This window comes from Rhinoraja longicauda, chromosome 9 (genome assembly GCF_053455715.1).
Source record: "Rhinoraja longicauda isolate Sanriku21f chromosome 9, sRhiLon1.1, whole genome shotgun sequence".
In the NCBI taxonomy this organism is placed as follows: domain Eukaryota; kingdom Metazoa; phylum Chordata; class Chondrichthyes; order Rajiformes; family Arhynchobatidae; genus Rhinoraja; species Rhinoraja longicauda.
Genome location: NC_135961.1, coordinates 33,877,899 through 33,894,052, shown reverse-complemented (window position 1 = coordinate 33,894,052; position 16,154 = coordinate 33,877,899). Strand labels below are relative to the sequence as shown.

The following is a 16,154-nucleotide window of genomic DNA, read 5'->3' as shown; positions in this document are numbered from 1 at the left end:
AAACAAGCAAAGACAGCTAGTTTAACTTTGGTGGTGTGTAAAGTTTAAGAAACATAGCAGAGCTCGCAGTCAAGTGGGAATTAACAGGAAATTAAGATGGCACAATCGTGCAACGGTAGAGTTGCTGCCTTACAGCGCCATATACCCAGGTTCAATCCTGACAACGGGTGCTGTGTGTACGGAGTTTGCACGTTCTCCCTGTGACTGCGTGGGTTTTCTCCAGGTGCTCCGGTTTCCGCCCACACTCCAAAGACGTGCAGGTTTGTAGGTTAATTGGCTTCTGTAAATTGTCCCTAGTGGGAAGGATAGAACTAGTGTACGGGGTGATCACTGGTCAGTGTGGTCCCGGTGGGCAGAAGGGCCCGTTTCCACGCTGTATCTCTAAACTAAATTAAACAAACTAAACCATGCTACAGCTAATTTTGAAGGTAAGTTGTGGTTAACTTGATGTGGTATTTTGATGTGAAAGAGAGTTGATATTGGGAAGTAAGGTGGATGAGGCAAAGATCGATGTTCAATAGGTATTAGTGCCATCAGGATTGAAGGTCATAAGAACTAGCTTTGAAAATTGGCTAATTGGCATGGATTGTAGAATATTAATGCAACATTAAGTTCTGAACAGGAGAGAACGTACTTGGAGAACGTACACCATCCTTATTGACCGTCTCCGGTACGCGGTTGGCATTGATGGCACTGCCCTGAGCTGGTTCGCTTCGTACCTCAAAGATAGGAGTTTCGCCATCAACATAGGCAGTTATTCCTCTGCTCCAGCTAGCCTCTCCTGCGGAGTTCCACAAGGCTCAATCCTAGGCCCCATTCTCTTTTCTCTATACATGCTCCCCCTTGGCCAAATCATTCAAAGGCACGGCATTTCTTTCCACTGCTATGCCGATGACACTCAGCTTTACCTCCCCCTGAAACCCAACAACCAGTCAAATTTAAACAGCCTCTCACACTGCCTTGAGGACATAAAATGTTGGATGGCACAGAACTTCCTCCAATTAAATGAGAGCAAGTCTGAGGTCATCCTATTCGGCCCCCCCGACTCCATCAAATTGATAACAGGCAGTCTTGGAAGCCTATCCTGCCTAGTCAAACCGCATGTCAAAAACCTCGGCATGATATTTGACTCTGCATTAAAATTTGATAAGCAAGTCAACGCTGTGGTAAAAGCCAGCTTCTTCCAACTTCGAACCATAGCTAAAATCAAACCTTTCCTCAAATTCGACGACACAGAAAAAATCATTCACGCTTTCATTTCCTCCCGCCTAGACTACTGCAACTCCCTATACACTGGGATCAGCCAATCTTCCCTGTCCCGCCTGCAACTGGTCCAAAACGCCGCAGCGAGACTCCTGACGGGTACCCGTAAAAGGGACCACATCACCCCGATTCTGGCCTCTCTCCACTGGCTCCCTGTACGGTACAGAATCAACTTCAAGCTCCTCCTATTCACGTATAAAGCCCTAAATGGACACTCCCCCCCCTACATCAAAAATCTTCTAACCCCCCTCTCTAACTCCAGGTCCCTCAGATCGGCCGACTTGGGGCTATTCACTATCCCACGGTCTAGGCTTAAACTCAGGGGTGACCGCGCTTTTGCGGTTGCAGCTCCTAGACTGTGGAACAGCATCCCTCTCCCGATCAGAACTGCCCCCTCCATCGACTCCTTTAAGTCCAGGCTCAAAACATATTTCTACTCCCTAGCGTTTGAGGCTCATTGAGGAGGCGCTGTGAACTGTTTGCGTGCTACTGTATGTTTTCATTTTTTTTTCTATTGGAACCTAATCAAATGTACAGCACTTTGGTCAACGTGGGTTGTTTTTAAATGTGCTATACAAATAAAATTGACTTGACTTGACTTGACTTGACTTGGAGTTCTCCAGAGATGGATAACAGGACCACAGCTTTTCTTAACAGATTACTATGACTTGAGTACATGGGGTTCCATTTTCAAAATAACAGGTGACGCGAAACCTGTAAGCATACCAAACCTTGATGAGGATAGTAATAGATTTCAAGAGGATATGGGCAGGTGAAATGAGCAGACATGCAACAGGTAAAATTTAATGCGGAAAAGTCTAAAGAGTTACATCTTGGCAGGAAGAACACAGAGAGGAGGCAACATAAACCGAGGTGCATAACTCTAAAGTGGACACGAACAGAGATATGGAGAATCAAGGAACTGCTGATGCTGTCCAAGAAGACATTTTTCTCAGCTTTCTCCCTCTCCATCTGTTCTCTCTGTTCCCTAACTTTCTGTGGTCTCCACTCATTGCCTATTCCCTCTCCATCTCCTTCCCTGCCTCCTGACCTTCCTGTGTTCCTGATGCATTCCCTACTCCCTGAGCTTCTTCTTTACTCATTTCCTTCTCCATGACCTTCTTGTGCTCTGCACTTATTCCCTACTCTCTGACCATCTAGTGAGTTTAGTTTAGTTTAGAGAAACAGCGCTGAAACGGTCCCTCCGGCCCACCGAGTCCGCGCTGACCAGCCATCCCCGTACACCAACACTATCCTATACACCAGAGACAATTTACAATCTTTACCGAAGCCAACTAACCGATAAACCTGCACGTCTTTGGAGTGTGGGAGGAAACCAGAGCACCGGAGGCACAACGGTAGAGTTGCTGCATCGGGGTTCAATCCCAACTACAGGTGCTGTCTGTGTGGAGTTTGTATGTTCTCACCGCGACCACGTGGGTTTTCTCCGGGTTTTCAGTTTTTTTGCAGAGTTGCGGACACAGCCCAGACCATCACACATACCAACCTCCCTTCCAGTGACTTGATCTATGCTTCATGCTGCCTCAGCAAGGCCACCAGGAAAATCAATGACCAATCTTCTCCTTCTTCCCCCTCACTCTTTTTTCTCCCCTCTCCCAAAAGGCAAGAGGTTTGAAAACGTACAAGCCCGTTACTGTTTGTCATCTACATCAATGATTTGGTTGAGAACATACAGGGCAAGGTTAGCAAATTTGCTGATAATACAAAAGTTAGTGGTTTTGCAGATAGTGCAAATGATTGTGAAAGATTGTAGAGGATCTGGATCTGGTGGGCGGAGCAATGGTTGATGGAATTTAATACAGAAAAGTGTGAGGTGTTGCATTTTGGGCCGTCGAACAAGGGCAGGACCTACACAATAAACGGTCGGCCTCTGGGTAGTGTTGTAGAGCAGAGGGATCTAGGAGTACAGGTGCATGGTTCCTTGATGGTCGAGTTGCAGGTAGAGAAGGTGGTCAAAAAGGCTTTGAGCACTTTGCCCTTCATCAGTCCGTTTATTGAGTATAGAAGTTGGGAGGTCATGTTGCAGTTGTATAAGACGTTGGTGAAACCGCATTTAGAATATTGTGTTCAGTTCTGGGCACCATATTATAGGAAAGATATTGTCAAGCTTGAAAGGGTTCAGAAAAGATTTATGAGGATGTTACCAGGACTAGAGGGTGTGAGCTATAGGGAGAGGTCGAGTCGGCTGGGTCTTTATTCCATGGAGCACAGGCGGATGAGGGGGGATCTTATAGAGGTATTCAAAATCATGAGAGAAATAGATCAGGTAGATGCACAGAGTCTTTTGCCCAGAGTAGGGGAATCGAGGACCATAGGACATAGGTTCAATGTGAAGGGGAAAAGATTTAATAGGAATCCGAGGGGTAACTTTTTCACACAAAGGGTGGTGGGCGTATGGAACACAAGCTGCCAGAGGAGGTAGTTGAGGCTGGGACTATCCCATTGTTTAAGAAACAATTAGACAGGTACATGGATAGGACAGGTTTGCAGGGATATGAACCAAGCGCAGGCAGGTGGGACTATGTAGCTGGGACATTGTTGGCCAGTTGGGCCGAAGGGCCTGCTTCCACACTGTATCACTTTATGACTATATGACCTCCAGATTCAGGGATAGTTTCTTTCCAGCTGTTATCAGGCAACTGAACCATCTTATCACCAGCTAGAGTGCAGTCCTGACCTCCCATCTACCTTATTGGAGACCTTCAAACTATCTTTAATCAGACTTTATGTAATGTTATCTTACACTAAAGGTTATTCCCTTTATCCTCTATCTGTACACTGTGGATGGCTTGATTGCAATTTTGGACAGTCTTTCTGCTGACTGGATAGCCCACAACAAAAAGCTTTTCACTGTATCTCGGTACACGTAACAATAGTAAACTAAACTAAACTAAACATTATGTACCTTCTTCACCATATATTTTTAGAGAGTGAAGGGGCTGCAGTATGATATTGCTGCCAAAGATAGACACATAGTGCTCGAGTAACTCAAGAGGGTCAGGCAGCATTTCTGGAGAAAAAGGATGGGTGATGTTTCAGGTCGGGACCCCTCTTGAGACTCTGAAGAAGGGTCCCGACCCGAAACGTCACCCATCGTTTTTCTCCAGAGACGCTGCCTGAGTTACTCCAGCACTTTGTGTCTATTTTCGGTATAAACCAGCATCTGCAGTTCGTTTCTACACACTTACATAGCTGCCATTTATTTCTTCTTTCTCTTTGCAGGGTTTATTCCAGTGTGTAGCTTGGGACTCTCTCAAGTTGGTAGGATGAACTTTGGAAATGACGTTGCTACGCTTAAGTACTTCACCATCTGCGGTCTACAAGAGGGATACGAGCCCTTTGCGGTGAACATGAACAGGGACATCACCATATGGTTCAGCAAGAGGCTGCCTCAGTTCATCTCTGTGCCAGCAAACCATGAGCACATTGAGGTAGGGGTGAACGAGGGATTGGCAATAGAGATGACCTATTGCACAACAGTCTCAAGAGTGTTTATTGTCATATGTCCCAAAATGGGACAATTAAAATTCTTACTTGCACCAGCACTGCAGATATGTAAACATAGTACTCTGTAAACACCATAATAGCAACAAATAAGTTCAGTGTATACACCCAGAAGCAGCTTTTCATTTCCTCAGGCCTCTTCAATCATTCCATGAGATTCTGATGGATCTGAATTCTATCTCTGCCATAAAAATTCTTAATGTGTTCAGTGAGCAAAAGACTATCGATTTAATTATATTTAAAGTCAGCAATTGACTTGGCATCAATGATGATTTGAGGAAAGGTTCCATATTTCAATCACACTGTGCAAGTAAAATTGTTCATGAACTTCATTCCGAAAGACCAGGATCTAATATGTGAACTCTTCCTCCTTGCCCTCCACTCTCCAATTACTGAAATGATTATTCTATTTTAAATCACTCGTTCCCCTTAATATATCCCCATCGCCTCAGAATAAAAGGATGTACCTTTAGAAAGGAGATGAGGCATTTCTTTAGTCAGATGGTGGTGAATCAAATTCATTGCCACAGACGGCTGTGCTGGCCAAGTCAATGGATATTGTTAAGGCTGAGATTGACAGATTCTTGATTAGTACGGCTGTAAGGGTTTATGAGAAGGCAGGAGAATGGGGTGGAGAGGGTAAGATAGATCAGACATGGTTGAATAGCATAGTATTGATGGGCCGAATGGCCTAATTCTGCTCCTAGAACTTATGAACTCATGATTATCTTAGAAAACATTTTCTTAAAGACAGATGTTTAAGAAGGCACTCATTCCCACTTTATCACTTTGCGGATGGCACAACCCTGATTGGACTGATCCAGGATGGGGAGGAATCTGCCTACAGACAGGAAGTGACACAGCTGGCGTCCTGGTGCCTTCTCAACAACCTGGAGCCCAATGCTCTTAGGACAGTGGAATTGATAGTAGACTTTAGGAGAGCTCCCCCTCCCCTCCCACTCACCATCAACAACACCATAGTCACCATCTGTGGAGTCGTTTAAGTTCCTTGGAACCATCATCTCCAGGGACCTTAAATGGGGGGCCACCATCGACTCCACAGTCAAAAAGGCTCAACAGAGGATGTACTTCCTGTGGCTGCTGAGAAAACACAATCTGCCACAGGCAATGATGGTCCAGTTTTATACTGCCATCGTAGAGTCTGTCCTCACCTTCTCCATCATGGTCTGGTTTGGCTCAGCCACCAAGCACGACGTCCGGAGTCTGCAGCGCATCGTTCGATCAGCCGGGAAGATTGTTGGCTGCAACCTTCCCGCCATTGACGAGCTGTACACTGCAAGAGCCAGGAAGCGAGCGGGTAAGATCATCTCTGACCCCTCTCGCCCTGGCCACAAACTCTTTGAAGCGCTTTCTTCTGGAAGGCGACTCTGGACTGTCAAAGCACCCACAGTCAGACAAAAAACAGCTTTTTTCCATGAGCGGTGGCTCTACTCAACAACCAAAAGTCTGTAGCCTCCTTTTGCTCTGGTATTTTATCTAATTCTTCACATGTTTAAACTATAATGTTTTATTCTTAATGTTTTAATGTTTTATGTTTTATTCTTAATTGTTTACTGTATGTCATGTTGTTACTTGCGAGCAAAGCACCAAGGCAAATTCTTTGTATGTATACATCCTTGGCTAATAAAATGTATTCAATTCAATTCAATTCAATTCAATTCAATTCAAAAACAAATTGAGGTGACAAATATGTGTTCATATTGCCAATGATGCTGACATCTGTGAGAACATTATGAATAAAAAATAATACCATTTGAGGGATGCTGACTACACATGCAAATGTCATCTACGAGTCCTGTTGTAGAGTCATTGAGTTACACAGTGTGGAAACAGGCCCTTCTGTCCAACTTGCCCACGACGACCAACATGCTCTATGTACACAAGTCCCACCTGCCTGCTTTTGGGCCATATCCCTTTAAACCTATCCTATCCATTTACCTGTCTAAATGTTTCTTAAACATTGCAATAGTTCCTGCCTTAAATACCTGCTCCGGCAGTTCCTTCCATACACCCACCACCCTTTGTGTAAAAAAATTACTCCTTAGGTTTCCATTAAATCTTTCCCCCCCTCACCTTAATCCTATGTTCTCTGGTTCTCGACTCCACTACTCTGGGCAAAAGAGTCTGTGCATTCACCTGATCTATAAGAAAATAACTGCAGATGCTGGTACAAATCGAAGGTATTTATTCACAAAATGCTGGAGTAACTCAGCAGGCCAGGCAGCATCTCGGGAGAGAAGGAAGTCTGTGCATTCACCTGATCTATTCCTCTCATGATTGTGTCCACCTGTTATGATAAATATTTTATCGTCATTTCCGTGCTTCTCAATTGGAAGGTTATTTTAATAAAATGTCAGTCCAGATTTTTATGACCTGGCATTTGAAATTAAAGCTTCAAGTAAAATGTCTAAAACAGACATTTAAGGTAAGCAAATACCACTTTTGCTAGGTTCATAGAAGTTTTGATCCAAATGTATTTTTTACATGTTGTTCTTTTACTTACTACATTTGAATTAAAATGTCAAAATCAAGAATACATTTGCAAACCCTATGTTGCTCGTATGTACTAGGTGACGAGAATAGATGGCACCGTGGAAAGCTCGCCCTGCTTGAAAGTCATACAAAGGTCATTTGGCTCTCAGAACAGCAGCACAGACATTGTTTTCTACCGACTGAGTATGCCCATTGAATGTGCAGAGGTCTTCTCCAAAATGCCCATCGGAGGTCTGGCCAACACCAACATTCTACCTCAGAAAAACGAAATTGAAGACTACGATGCCGATTCAGACTTTGAGGTTCTCATGAAAACAGCACATGGGCACCTGGCCTCGACCACCTCCGAGAAAGAGAAAGAAAGTGTCAAGGCAGAATTCAATAACCACAAGGACTACAATCAAGAAAAGCCTTCTCGCCTGAAGCAGAGGTGGGTGGCAGCTTTGGTCCATGCTGATTACATGCTGTGAGCGGCACGGTGGCGCAGCGGTAGAGTTGCTGCCTCACAGCGCCAGGGTGCTGTCTGTACGGAATTTGCAGTGGGGAAGAAGCTTTCAAGAATCTGGTGGTATGTGGATTCAGTCCATTGTGTCTTCTGACTGGTGGGAGAGGGGAGAAGTCGGACGGGATACATGTGAAAATGGTCCTTGATTACGTTGGCTGCTTGAAACAGAGTGAAAGTTAGATGAAGTTGATGGTGGTAAGTTTGGTTTGTGTGATGGACTGGGTTAGATCCACAACTTTCTGCAATTTCTTATGGCCTTGGGCAGAGTAGTTACCAGTACGTTGTGGTGCATTCTGCCAGCATGCTTTTTACAGTACATCTGTAGAAAAGGGTAAGAGTTTAATTTGCACTAAACATTCCCCTTATCCTGTATCTGTACACTGAGGATAGCTCGATTGTAATTATGTATAGCCTTTCAGCTGACTGGTTCGCACGCCACCAAAGCTTTTCACTGTACGTGACAATAAACTAAACTAAACTAAAGAGTCATTGGAGATGGTTATATAACATTGCTCTGTGCCATCTATCATCCATGGATGAGGCATCCATTTTAAAGTGAGATGTTACTGGTTTTTATGAATGCTCCAGAAAATATCACAGCTCTAATAAAATAAAGCTTATTTTTCAGATTTATGTTAAAGCGAACAAAACCTGACTATAACTTAACACATTCTTCAACACGACTCACTGAGGAGGTACTTGCTGATGATAGAGATGATTACGACTTCTTGATGCAGACAACAACAGTAAGTGGTCGATAATGGTCACAGCAAGATGATGCTTTCAGTAAATATTTGATCTATTTTTATTTGTTAGAATCTTTTTGAACCTGTCTTCGTGCAGATGACAAAATAGTTAGAAAAATTGATATTTATCTATTGTTGCCCAGTGTTAATGCAATCCAGCGGAATGAACATTGGTTTCTCTGATTTCAAGTAGTCCCTGCATTTCCTCTCTCCCCCCACTCTCCCACCCTCGTCGTCCGACTCGATCCACTGTTTACATCCTTGTATCCCTGTCATTATCACCTCTTCCCCAGCCAACAATGGGCCATTGTGGGCTCCATCCTTCCTTGGTCACCTGTTTCCGTCCCTGATTTGTTCTGGCCTTTTCTTATCTCCAGTTCCCACTCCTCTACTTTCAGTTTGAAGAAGGGTTCCGACCCGAAACGTCAGAGGTGCTGCTTGAAAATAAAGTAGAAATCAAATTAAAATGTCAATTTTATGTGAAACATTGTCCAGTTTATAATTGATTGCATCGTTTCTTTTCCCTCCCTTTTTCTTATTATTTTGTCACCCTATTTTTTTTACAATTGAGGCAATTTTACAAGTACCTCGTTGCCAGCGATCTGCATTTTCCTTATTTAGATTGTAATTCTCAGAAGAGTAACAGCTGTTTGCATATTGATCAGGACCTTGATTATACCGAAGTAAACCACTGTAGGTGCTGGATATTCTGCAATGTAAAGGATGCTGGAAGTAGTCAGTAGGTCAGGCAGCATCCATGGAGAGAGCAACTGGAACAGATCTTTTACACCAATGCTGGTGCTAATTCCAGGTCACCCATATGAATGCACGTATGTTCCAGTTTCTAACTTTAAACTTTAGACTTTAGAGATATAGGTGGAAACAGGTCCTTCAGATCACCGAGTCCGCATCGACCAGCAATCACCCTGTACACTAACACTATCCTACACAATAGGGACAATTTAAAATTTACAGAAGTCAATTAACCTACAAATCTGTACGTCTTTGGAGTGTGGGAGGAAACCGGAGCACCCGGAGAAAACCCACATGATCACAGGGAGAACGTGCATACTCCGTACAGACTCCGCAGTCAGGATTGAATCTGGGTCCCTGGTATTGTAAGGCAGCAACTCTACCGCTGCACCACTGTGCCGCCCTATAATCTGGACCTTCAGTTTAGAGAGTCAAGCATGTTTAATTTTCATATGTACTGGGAAGAGAACAATGACATTCTTGCTGCAATTTTACTGGCACATTAATGCAACAATATAATAATAAATGTGCAATAGGCGCTACTACAATAAATTATCAGTTATTCTTAGGTACCCAGACTGTAATAGTGCAAGCTGAAGTATGTATTGCATCCAATACAAAGACCATAGCAGTTCGTTGCTAAGGTTAGGGTTGTGCAGTGTGGTTCAGGAACCTGATGGCTGGAGAAAGATGCAAGGTTCCTTGTCATGGTTTATCCCGATCAGCTCCATACCAGGGGACGCTCTGATTTACATACAGTTTCCAGGGACACATTCGGAGATGGACATCAAGTGCTGCAGGAAGGTCATCAACTCTGTGAAGGACGCACTTTGGTCTGCCTGAAACATGTAGGCCTCCCAGCAGAGCGAGATTTCCGTCAGGGAATGTTGTCGACCGGCACGTTCCAGACTGTAGGAGTATGTGCTGAGGGACTCACTGAAGCTTGGTGCAGTGGGGGAGGACCACAGTCTAGGGTCCTTCCGCTACTGCACATCGGGGTGCAGGGTCTGTTGGGGATGCCCCTCAAATAAGGGAAGGGATATCACCCCAGGGGCCACATGAATGGTAAGGATGCCTGCTATAATGATGGTTTTGTGAGCACTACCAAATACAAGGGTAAATAATATATGTATAGCTGCTGAGAATGTCGGAAGCATTTTTGCTCTGTTCTTGTTTTGTGTAATTTTTTTATTATTCAGAATAAAGTTTACTTTTGGGAAAAAAAGCACCTGACGGTGAATGAAAAATAGTTGTTCTACCACTAGGAGCCAATCTCCTGTATCTCTGGTCTACTGTCCAAACTAACTTAGAAGATCCAGAAGATGAGGCAATTAAGTTGAAAGGACAGGTTTTGTGGTTGGGAATCAAATTCTCTGTTGATACATTTTTCCTTATTTTCAGTATTACTATTCCGTGAGGATATTTCCTGGTCAGGAGCCGACAAATGTTTGGGTTGGTTGGATCACCTCAGACTTTCACCAGTACGACACTGTCTACGAGCTGGAGAAGGTTCGCACCGTGACAGTAACCCTAGGAGACGAGAAGGGGAAGGTTCATGAAAGGTAAGAGTTTGACCTTTGTTGACAAAGTATTCTTGCAGCAGTTTGCATTCATTATTCGCCTGTGGAACAGTTCCCAAAGGCAATTGAACAAAAGGCCAAAGAGAAAATTAGTGGACAAGTGCCTACAGACACTTGAGGTCTCTCTGAGGTAGGGTCCTGACCCGAAATGTCACCTATCCCTGATCTTTAGGGATGCTGACCCACTGAGTTACTCCAGCATTTTGTGCCTTTCCTTGGTAAGTTCCTTGTTTCTGCAGTTCCTTGTTTCTGCATGGGACATCTTTCAATTGGAATCTCTAATGACAACTGTCAATAACCAGGAAGTGGGGTGGCACCAAATAATTTGTCCAGCAGACAGTCAATTGTCCAGCAAGCACCATAAATTCTTCTGGAAAACGTTAAATTTAAAGTAGAGCTTATAAAAAAAATCTTCAGCAGCTTCTCTCAATAAAAGCCGAGTTAGTTTGCCTTAAACGTGCAGTGAATTGAAAGTAATTACCTCAGTTCAAACAGTGTTACTTACAATAGTGGGGTCACCAGGCTTGTTTGACAATGGAATAGGGGCGGCACAGTGGCGCAGCGGTAGACTTGCTGCCTTACAATGCCAGAGACCCGATTTTGATCCTGACTATGGGTGATGTCCATACAGAGTTTGTACGTTCTCCCTGTGACCGCATGGGTTTTCTCTGGGTGCTCTGGTTTCTTCCCACTCTCCAAAGATGTATAGGTTTGTAGGTTAATTTGCTTTGGTAAAAAAAATGTAGATTGTTTCAGGTGTTTAGGATAGAGTTAGTATACGGCGTGATTGCTGGTCGGTGCGGACTCAGTGGGCCGAAGGGCTTGTTTCTCCACTGAATCTGTAAAAGTCTGAAGTCTAAAGAATTATCCAATGATCCTTTGGGAATTAGTCTTGTCATCATATCCAGATTTTTTATTAATGAGGAGGAAGCTTTTATATGGATTACAAGTCTAGGGAGGAATTCCCTCTTTTATTGGGTATTCTGTTTGAGGTTTAGGTTTTCCATTGAAGGAGAGATAAGCTTTGGGCATGAAAGGGAATTTATGTTCCTTACAGTAGCACTATTCTAATGGCAGCAAAATCAGACTGTCACTGGAGAACTGTCAAAAGAAGAAGAGCTATGAGAGATTTTTTTTTTAGATTTAGAGATACAGTGCGGAAACAGGCCCTTCGGCCCACTGAGCCCGCGTCGCCCAGCGATCCCCGCACATTAACACTGTCTTACACACACTAGGGACAATTTTTTTCCATTTACCCAGTCAATTAACCTACATACCTGTACGTCTTTGGAGTGTGGGAGAAAACCGAAGATCTCGGAGAAAACCCACGCAGGTCACGGGGAGAACGTAGAAACTCCGTACAGACGGCGCCCGTAGTCAGGATCGAACCTGAGTCTCCGGCACTGCATTCGCTGTAAGGCAGCAACTCTACTGCTGCACCACCGTGCTGCCATGTGCACGTTTTAGATTAATTGGCCTCTGCAGCTTGTCCCCAGTGTGTAGGATAGAACTTGTGTATGGGTGATCTTTGGTCTGTGCAGACTTGGTGGGCTGAAGGGCCTGTTTCCACACTGTATCTATAAACTAAATAAAAATAAATGGGAACTTTAATAAACAAAGAACTGCAGATATGGTTTATACCAAAGATAGATACAAAATGCGAGAGTAACTCAACGGGCCAGGCAGCATCTCTGGGTCGGGTCCTTTCTCACCTGTCCAGATTCTCCAGAGATGCTGCCTGACCCGCTGAGTTACCCCTACACTTTGTGTATTTACATGGGAGTTTAGTTCTTTATCAACAGAAGAGATGTGGATGTGAAAAATTATTGGTGGAAGAATGATGGGGCATTCACGTGCAGATTGTGATCAACAATGACTTGGATCATGTTGCACATGGTTCTGACAAGAACAGAAATTAATTTGCCACTTGTAGCCGAAGATGTCGGACATGTTGGATTAATTGCTTGTGAGCTGGGAAGCATTTAGAAGGATTTTCATTGAAACTTGCCAAATAGTGAAAGACCTGGATAAAGTGTATGTGGAGAGGATGTTTACAGTAGTGGGAGAATCTAGGACCAGAGGGCACAGCCTCAGAATAAAAGGGCGTACCTTTAGAATGGTGATGACGTAGAATTTCTTTACCGAGAGAATGCTGAATCTGGAATTCATTGCCACAGGCGGCTGTGGAAGCCAAGGCATTGGGTATTTTTAAAGCGAAGATTTGGTTCTTGATTACGAAGAGCATGAAAGGTTAGGGGAGAAGGCAGGAGAATGGGGTTGAAATGAAAAATAGATCAGCCATGATTGAATGGTGGAGCAGACTCGATGGGCCAAATGGCCTAATTCCACTTCTGTGCCTTATGGTTTTATTATATTATGGAGGTTAGAGGCAAAGGGTGAGAGAAGTAATTATCCAGTGAAACTCACCTTCAGTTACTGAAAGAGTCATAGTCCTACAGGGTCTTCGGCCCAACTAGCCCATACTGACAAAGGTGCCCCATCTACACTTGTCATACCTGTCTGCGTTTGACCCATATCCCTCAAACCTTATCCTGTCCATGTGCCTGTCTAAATGTTTCTTACACATTGCAATAGTAACTGCCTCCTCTGGCAGCTTGTTCCATACACCCACCACCCTTTGTGTGAAAAAAGTTACCTCTCAGGTTCATATTAAATCATTACGCCCTCACCTAAAACCTATGTCCTCTGGTTCCTGATTTCCCAACTCGGGTCAAGAAAATCTGAGCGTGTACCCCATCTATTCCTCACGATTTTGTACACTTCAAAAAGATCACCATACTCATGCGCTGCAAGGAATAACGTCCCAGCCTGCTCAACCTCTCCCTATCGCTCAGGCCCTCGTGTCCTGATAACATCCTCGTAAATCCCCTCCTCACCCTTTCCAGCTTGACACCATCTTTCCTATAATATAATTTTGCACGCCTCTCTAAGATCACCCCTCATCCTCCTGCGCTCCAAGATGCTGGACTGAAGAATGGCTTTGCGGAGAGACGGAATGATGCGGTGTGCTGCCATTAGAGCTGGAAGTCTTTGATCCCAGGCATTGTTATATCTGCCCACACACATTGCGGCATAGCTCTGACTGATTTTTTTGTAAATGTTTTTTTTCCATTGCAGCATAAAACGAAGTAACTGCTACATGGTGTGGGCGGGAGAAAGCACAAGCCCTGGGCAAGGACGAAATAACAATGGCCTGGAAATAGGCTGCCTAGTGGATACTGCTAGCGGCTTATTGACCTTCACTGCCAATGGCAAGGAATTAAATACATATTATCAGGTATGGATTAGGATGCAAATGGAATGGAAAGAGAGATTTCCGCTTTACTGTAGTTTTTATCTTTCTTTCTGCGTGGGAAATCATGTCTCATGAATTTTAGTTTTAGTTTCAGAGATATAGCGTAGAAACAGACCCTTCAGCCCACCAAATCAGCACCGGCCAATGATTACCCTTACGCTAGTTCTGTCCTACACTCCAGGGACAATTTACATAATTTACCGTGTGGATTTCCCCCCACATCCCAATGACGCGGGTTGGTACAATGGCGCAGCAATAGAGTTGCTGGCTTCCAGCACCAGGGACCCGGGTTCAATCCTGACTACGGGAGCTGTCAGTACTGGGTTTGTACGTTTTCCCTTTGACTGCATGGGATTTTTCCTGGTGCTCTGGGTTTCCTCCCACATTCCTAAGATGTGGGGGTTTGTGGGTTAATTGGCTTCTGTAAATTCTAGTATGTAGGATAGAACTAATGGACGAGTAATTGAAAGTTGGTGCGGACTCCATGGGCTGAAAGGCCTGCTTCCACGCTATATCTCTAAAACTAAAACTTAAAACTAAACCTAAAAATAAAATCAAATTAGTGCATTTTATCCTTATTTTAATGAGCTGTGGTTTACGTGTTCATCTGACCCTTTTAGTGAGTTTTGATGTGCAAACGTACTAATACAGTGATAAAATGCGGTTTACAAACTATATAAACACATTAGGCATGTTTGTTGTGTAGGGGCTCTTGATTGGGAATGTGTCTGTACTCCAATGGTTGAAATTTCTATCTGTGTTTTTGGAGAGAAAAAAACATGTTAAATTGGTCGCAGTTACTCTTAATTAGTAAAAAAAAAACCATTTCATATACCAGTGTCCCTTTCTAAGGATTTCCACACTGGGGGTTGCATTAAAAACCCTCACACTCACATAATGCGCCACCATTTTGTTAATGTTAAAATGAACCGCACACTTCATTGGACCATGAGTAGGCAGACTGGAATTGTCTTCCGTGACTCATTATCTCGAACCATTATCTTGTTTTTTTTGTATGCTAATTTATACCTCTAAGTAGATTGCTCTTCATCAAAAAAATGACACTAAGTGTTTGCTGGAGAGTACTTGAACACTCATTGTACGCCTTCAGAGCAGAGTTATTTGTTGGGATATGAATCAAAATGTTGATTGGATCATCTGTTTCATGGAGACATAGAGCCACACAGAATGGAAACTGGCCCTTCGGCCCAACTTGCCCATGCCAACCAACATGCCCCATCTATACTAGTCCCACTTGCCTGTGTTTGGACCTTATCCCTCTAAACCTGTACTATCCATGTACCTGTCCAAATGTATTTTAAATGTTGTCTTTGTACCTGCCTCCCTACCTCCTCCAGCAACTCATTCCATAAACCCACCATCCTCCGTGTGGTAAAAGTTGTCCCTCAGGTTCCTATTATTTCTTTCCCCTCTCACCTTAAACCTATGTCCTATGATTCCCCAACTCTTGGTAAAAGACTTTGGGCATTCACCCTGTCAATTCCCCTCATGATTTTATGCACCCCTCATCGTTCTGCGCTCCAAGGAGTAAAGTCCTAGCCTGTTCAACCTCTCCATATAGCTCAGCCCCTTGCATCCCTCGAGTCCTGGCCTCGTAAATCTTCTCTGCACCTTTCCAGCTCAACAACATTTCTCCTATATTAGGGTGATCAAAACTGAATGCAATACTCTAATTGGGGACAGGCAACATGACTTTTTCCAGAGCAGGTTATGTTTTATGAACTTGAATAAATGTTTTGAGCAGATAATGAAGTTGATCGATAAGGGTAAGGTGGTGGCAAGTACTTGTTTAAACATGTAGAAACAAAAAATCCAGATGCTGGTTAATACACAAAAGGATACAAAGTGCTGAAGTAACTCAGCGGATCAGACAGCATCTCTGAAGAACATGAATAGGTGATGTTTTGGGTCGAGACCCTTCTTCAGACTGA

General features: G+C 43.7%; 1 protein-coding gene across 4 annotated transcripts in view; it reads left to right on the top strand.

Moving 5' to 3' along the window:
• Positions 1 to 16,154, top strand: part of ryr2a (ryanodine receptor 2a (cardiac)) — a 423,773-nt gene that overhangs the window by 224,318 nt on the left and 183,301 nt on the right. For all 4 annotated transcript variants that reach the window (XM_078405073.1, XM_078405072.1, XM_078405071.1 and 1 more), the window contains 5 exons: positions 4,507 to 4,715; positions 7,380 to 7,732; positions 8,436 to 8,553; positions 10,708 to 10,868; positions 14,025 to 14,184. In XM_078405073.1, coding sequence (XP_078261199.1) covers positions 4,507 to 4,715; positions 7,380 to 7,732; positions 8,436 to 8,553; positions 10,708 to 10,868; positions 14,025 to 14,184 — 1,001 coding nt within the window. The remainder of the gene's footprint in view (positions 1 to 4,506; positions 4,716 to 7,379; positions 7,733 to 8,435; positions 8,554 to 10,707; positions 10,869 to 14,024; positions 14,185 to 16,154) is intronic.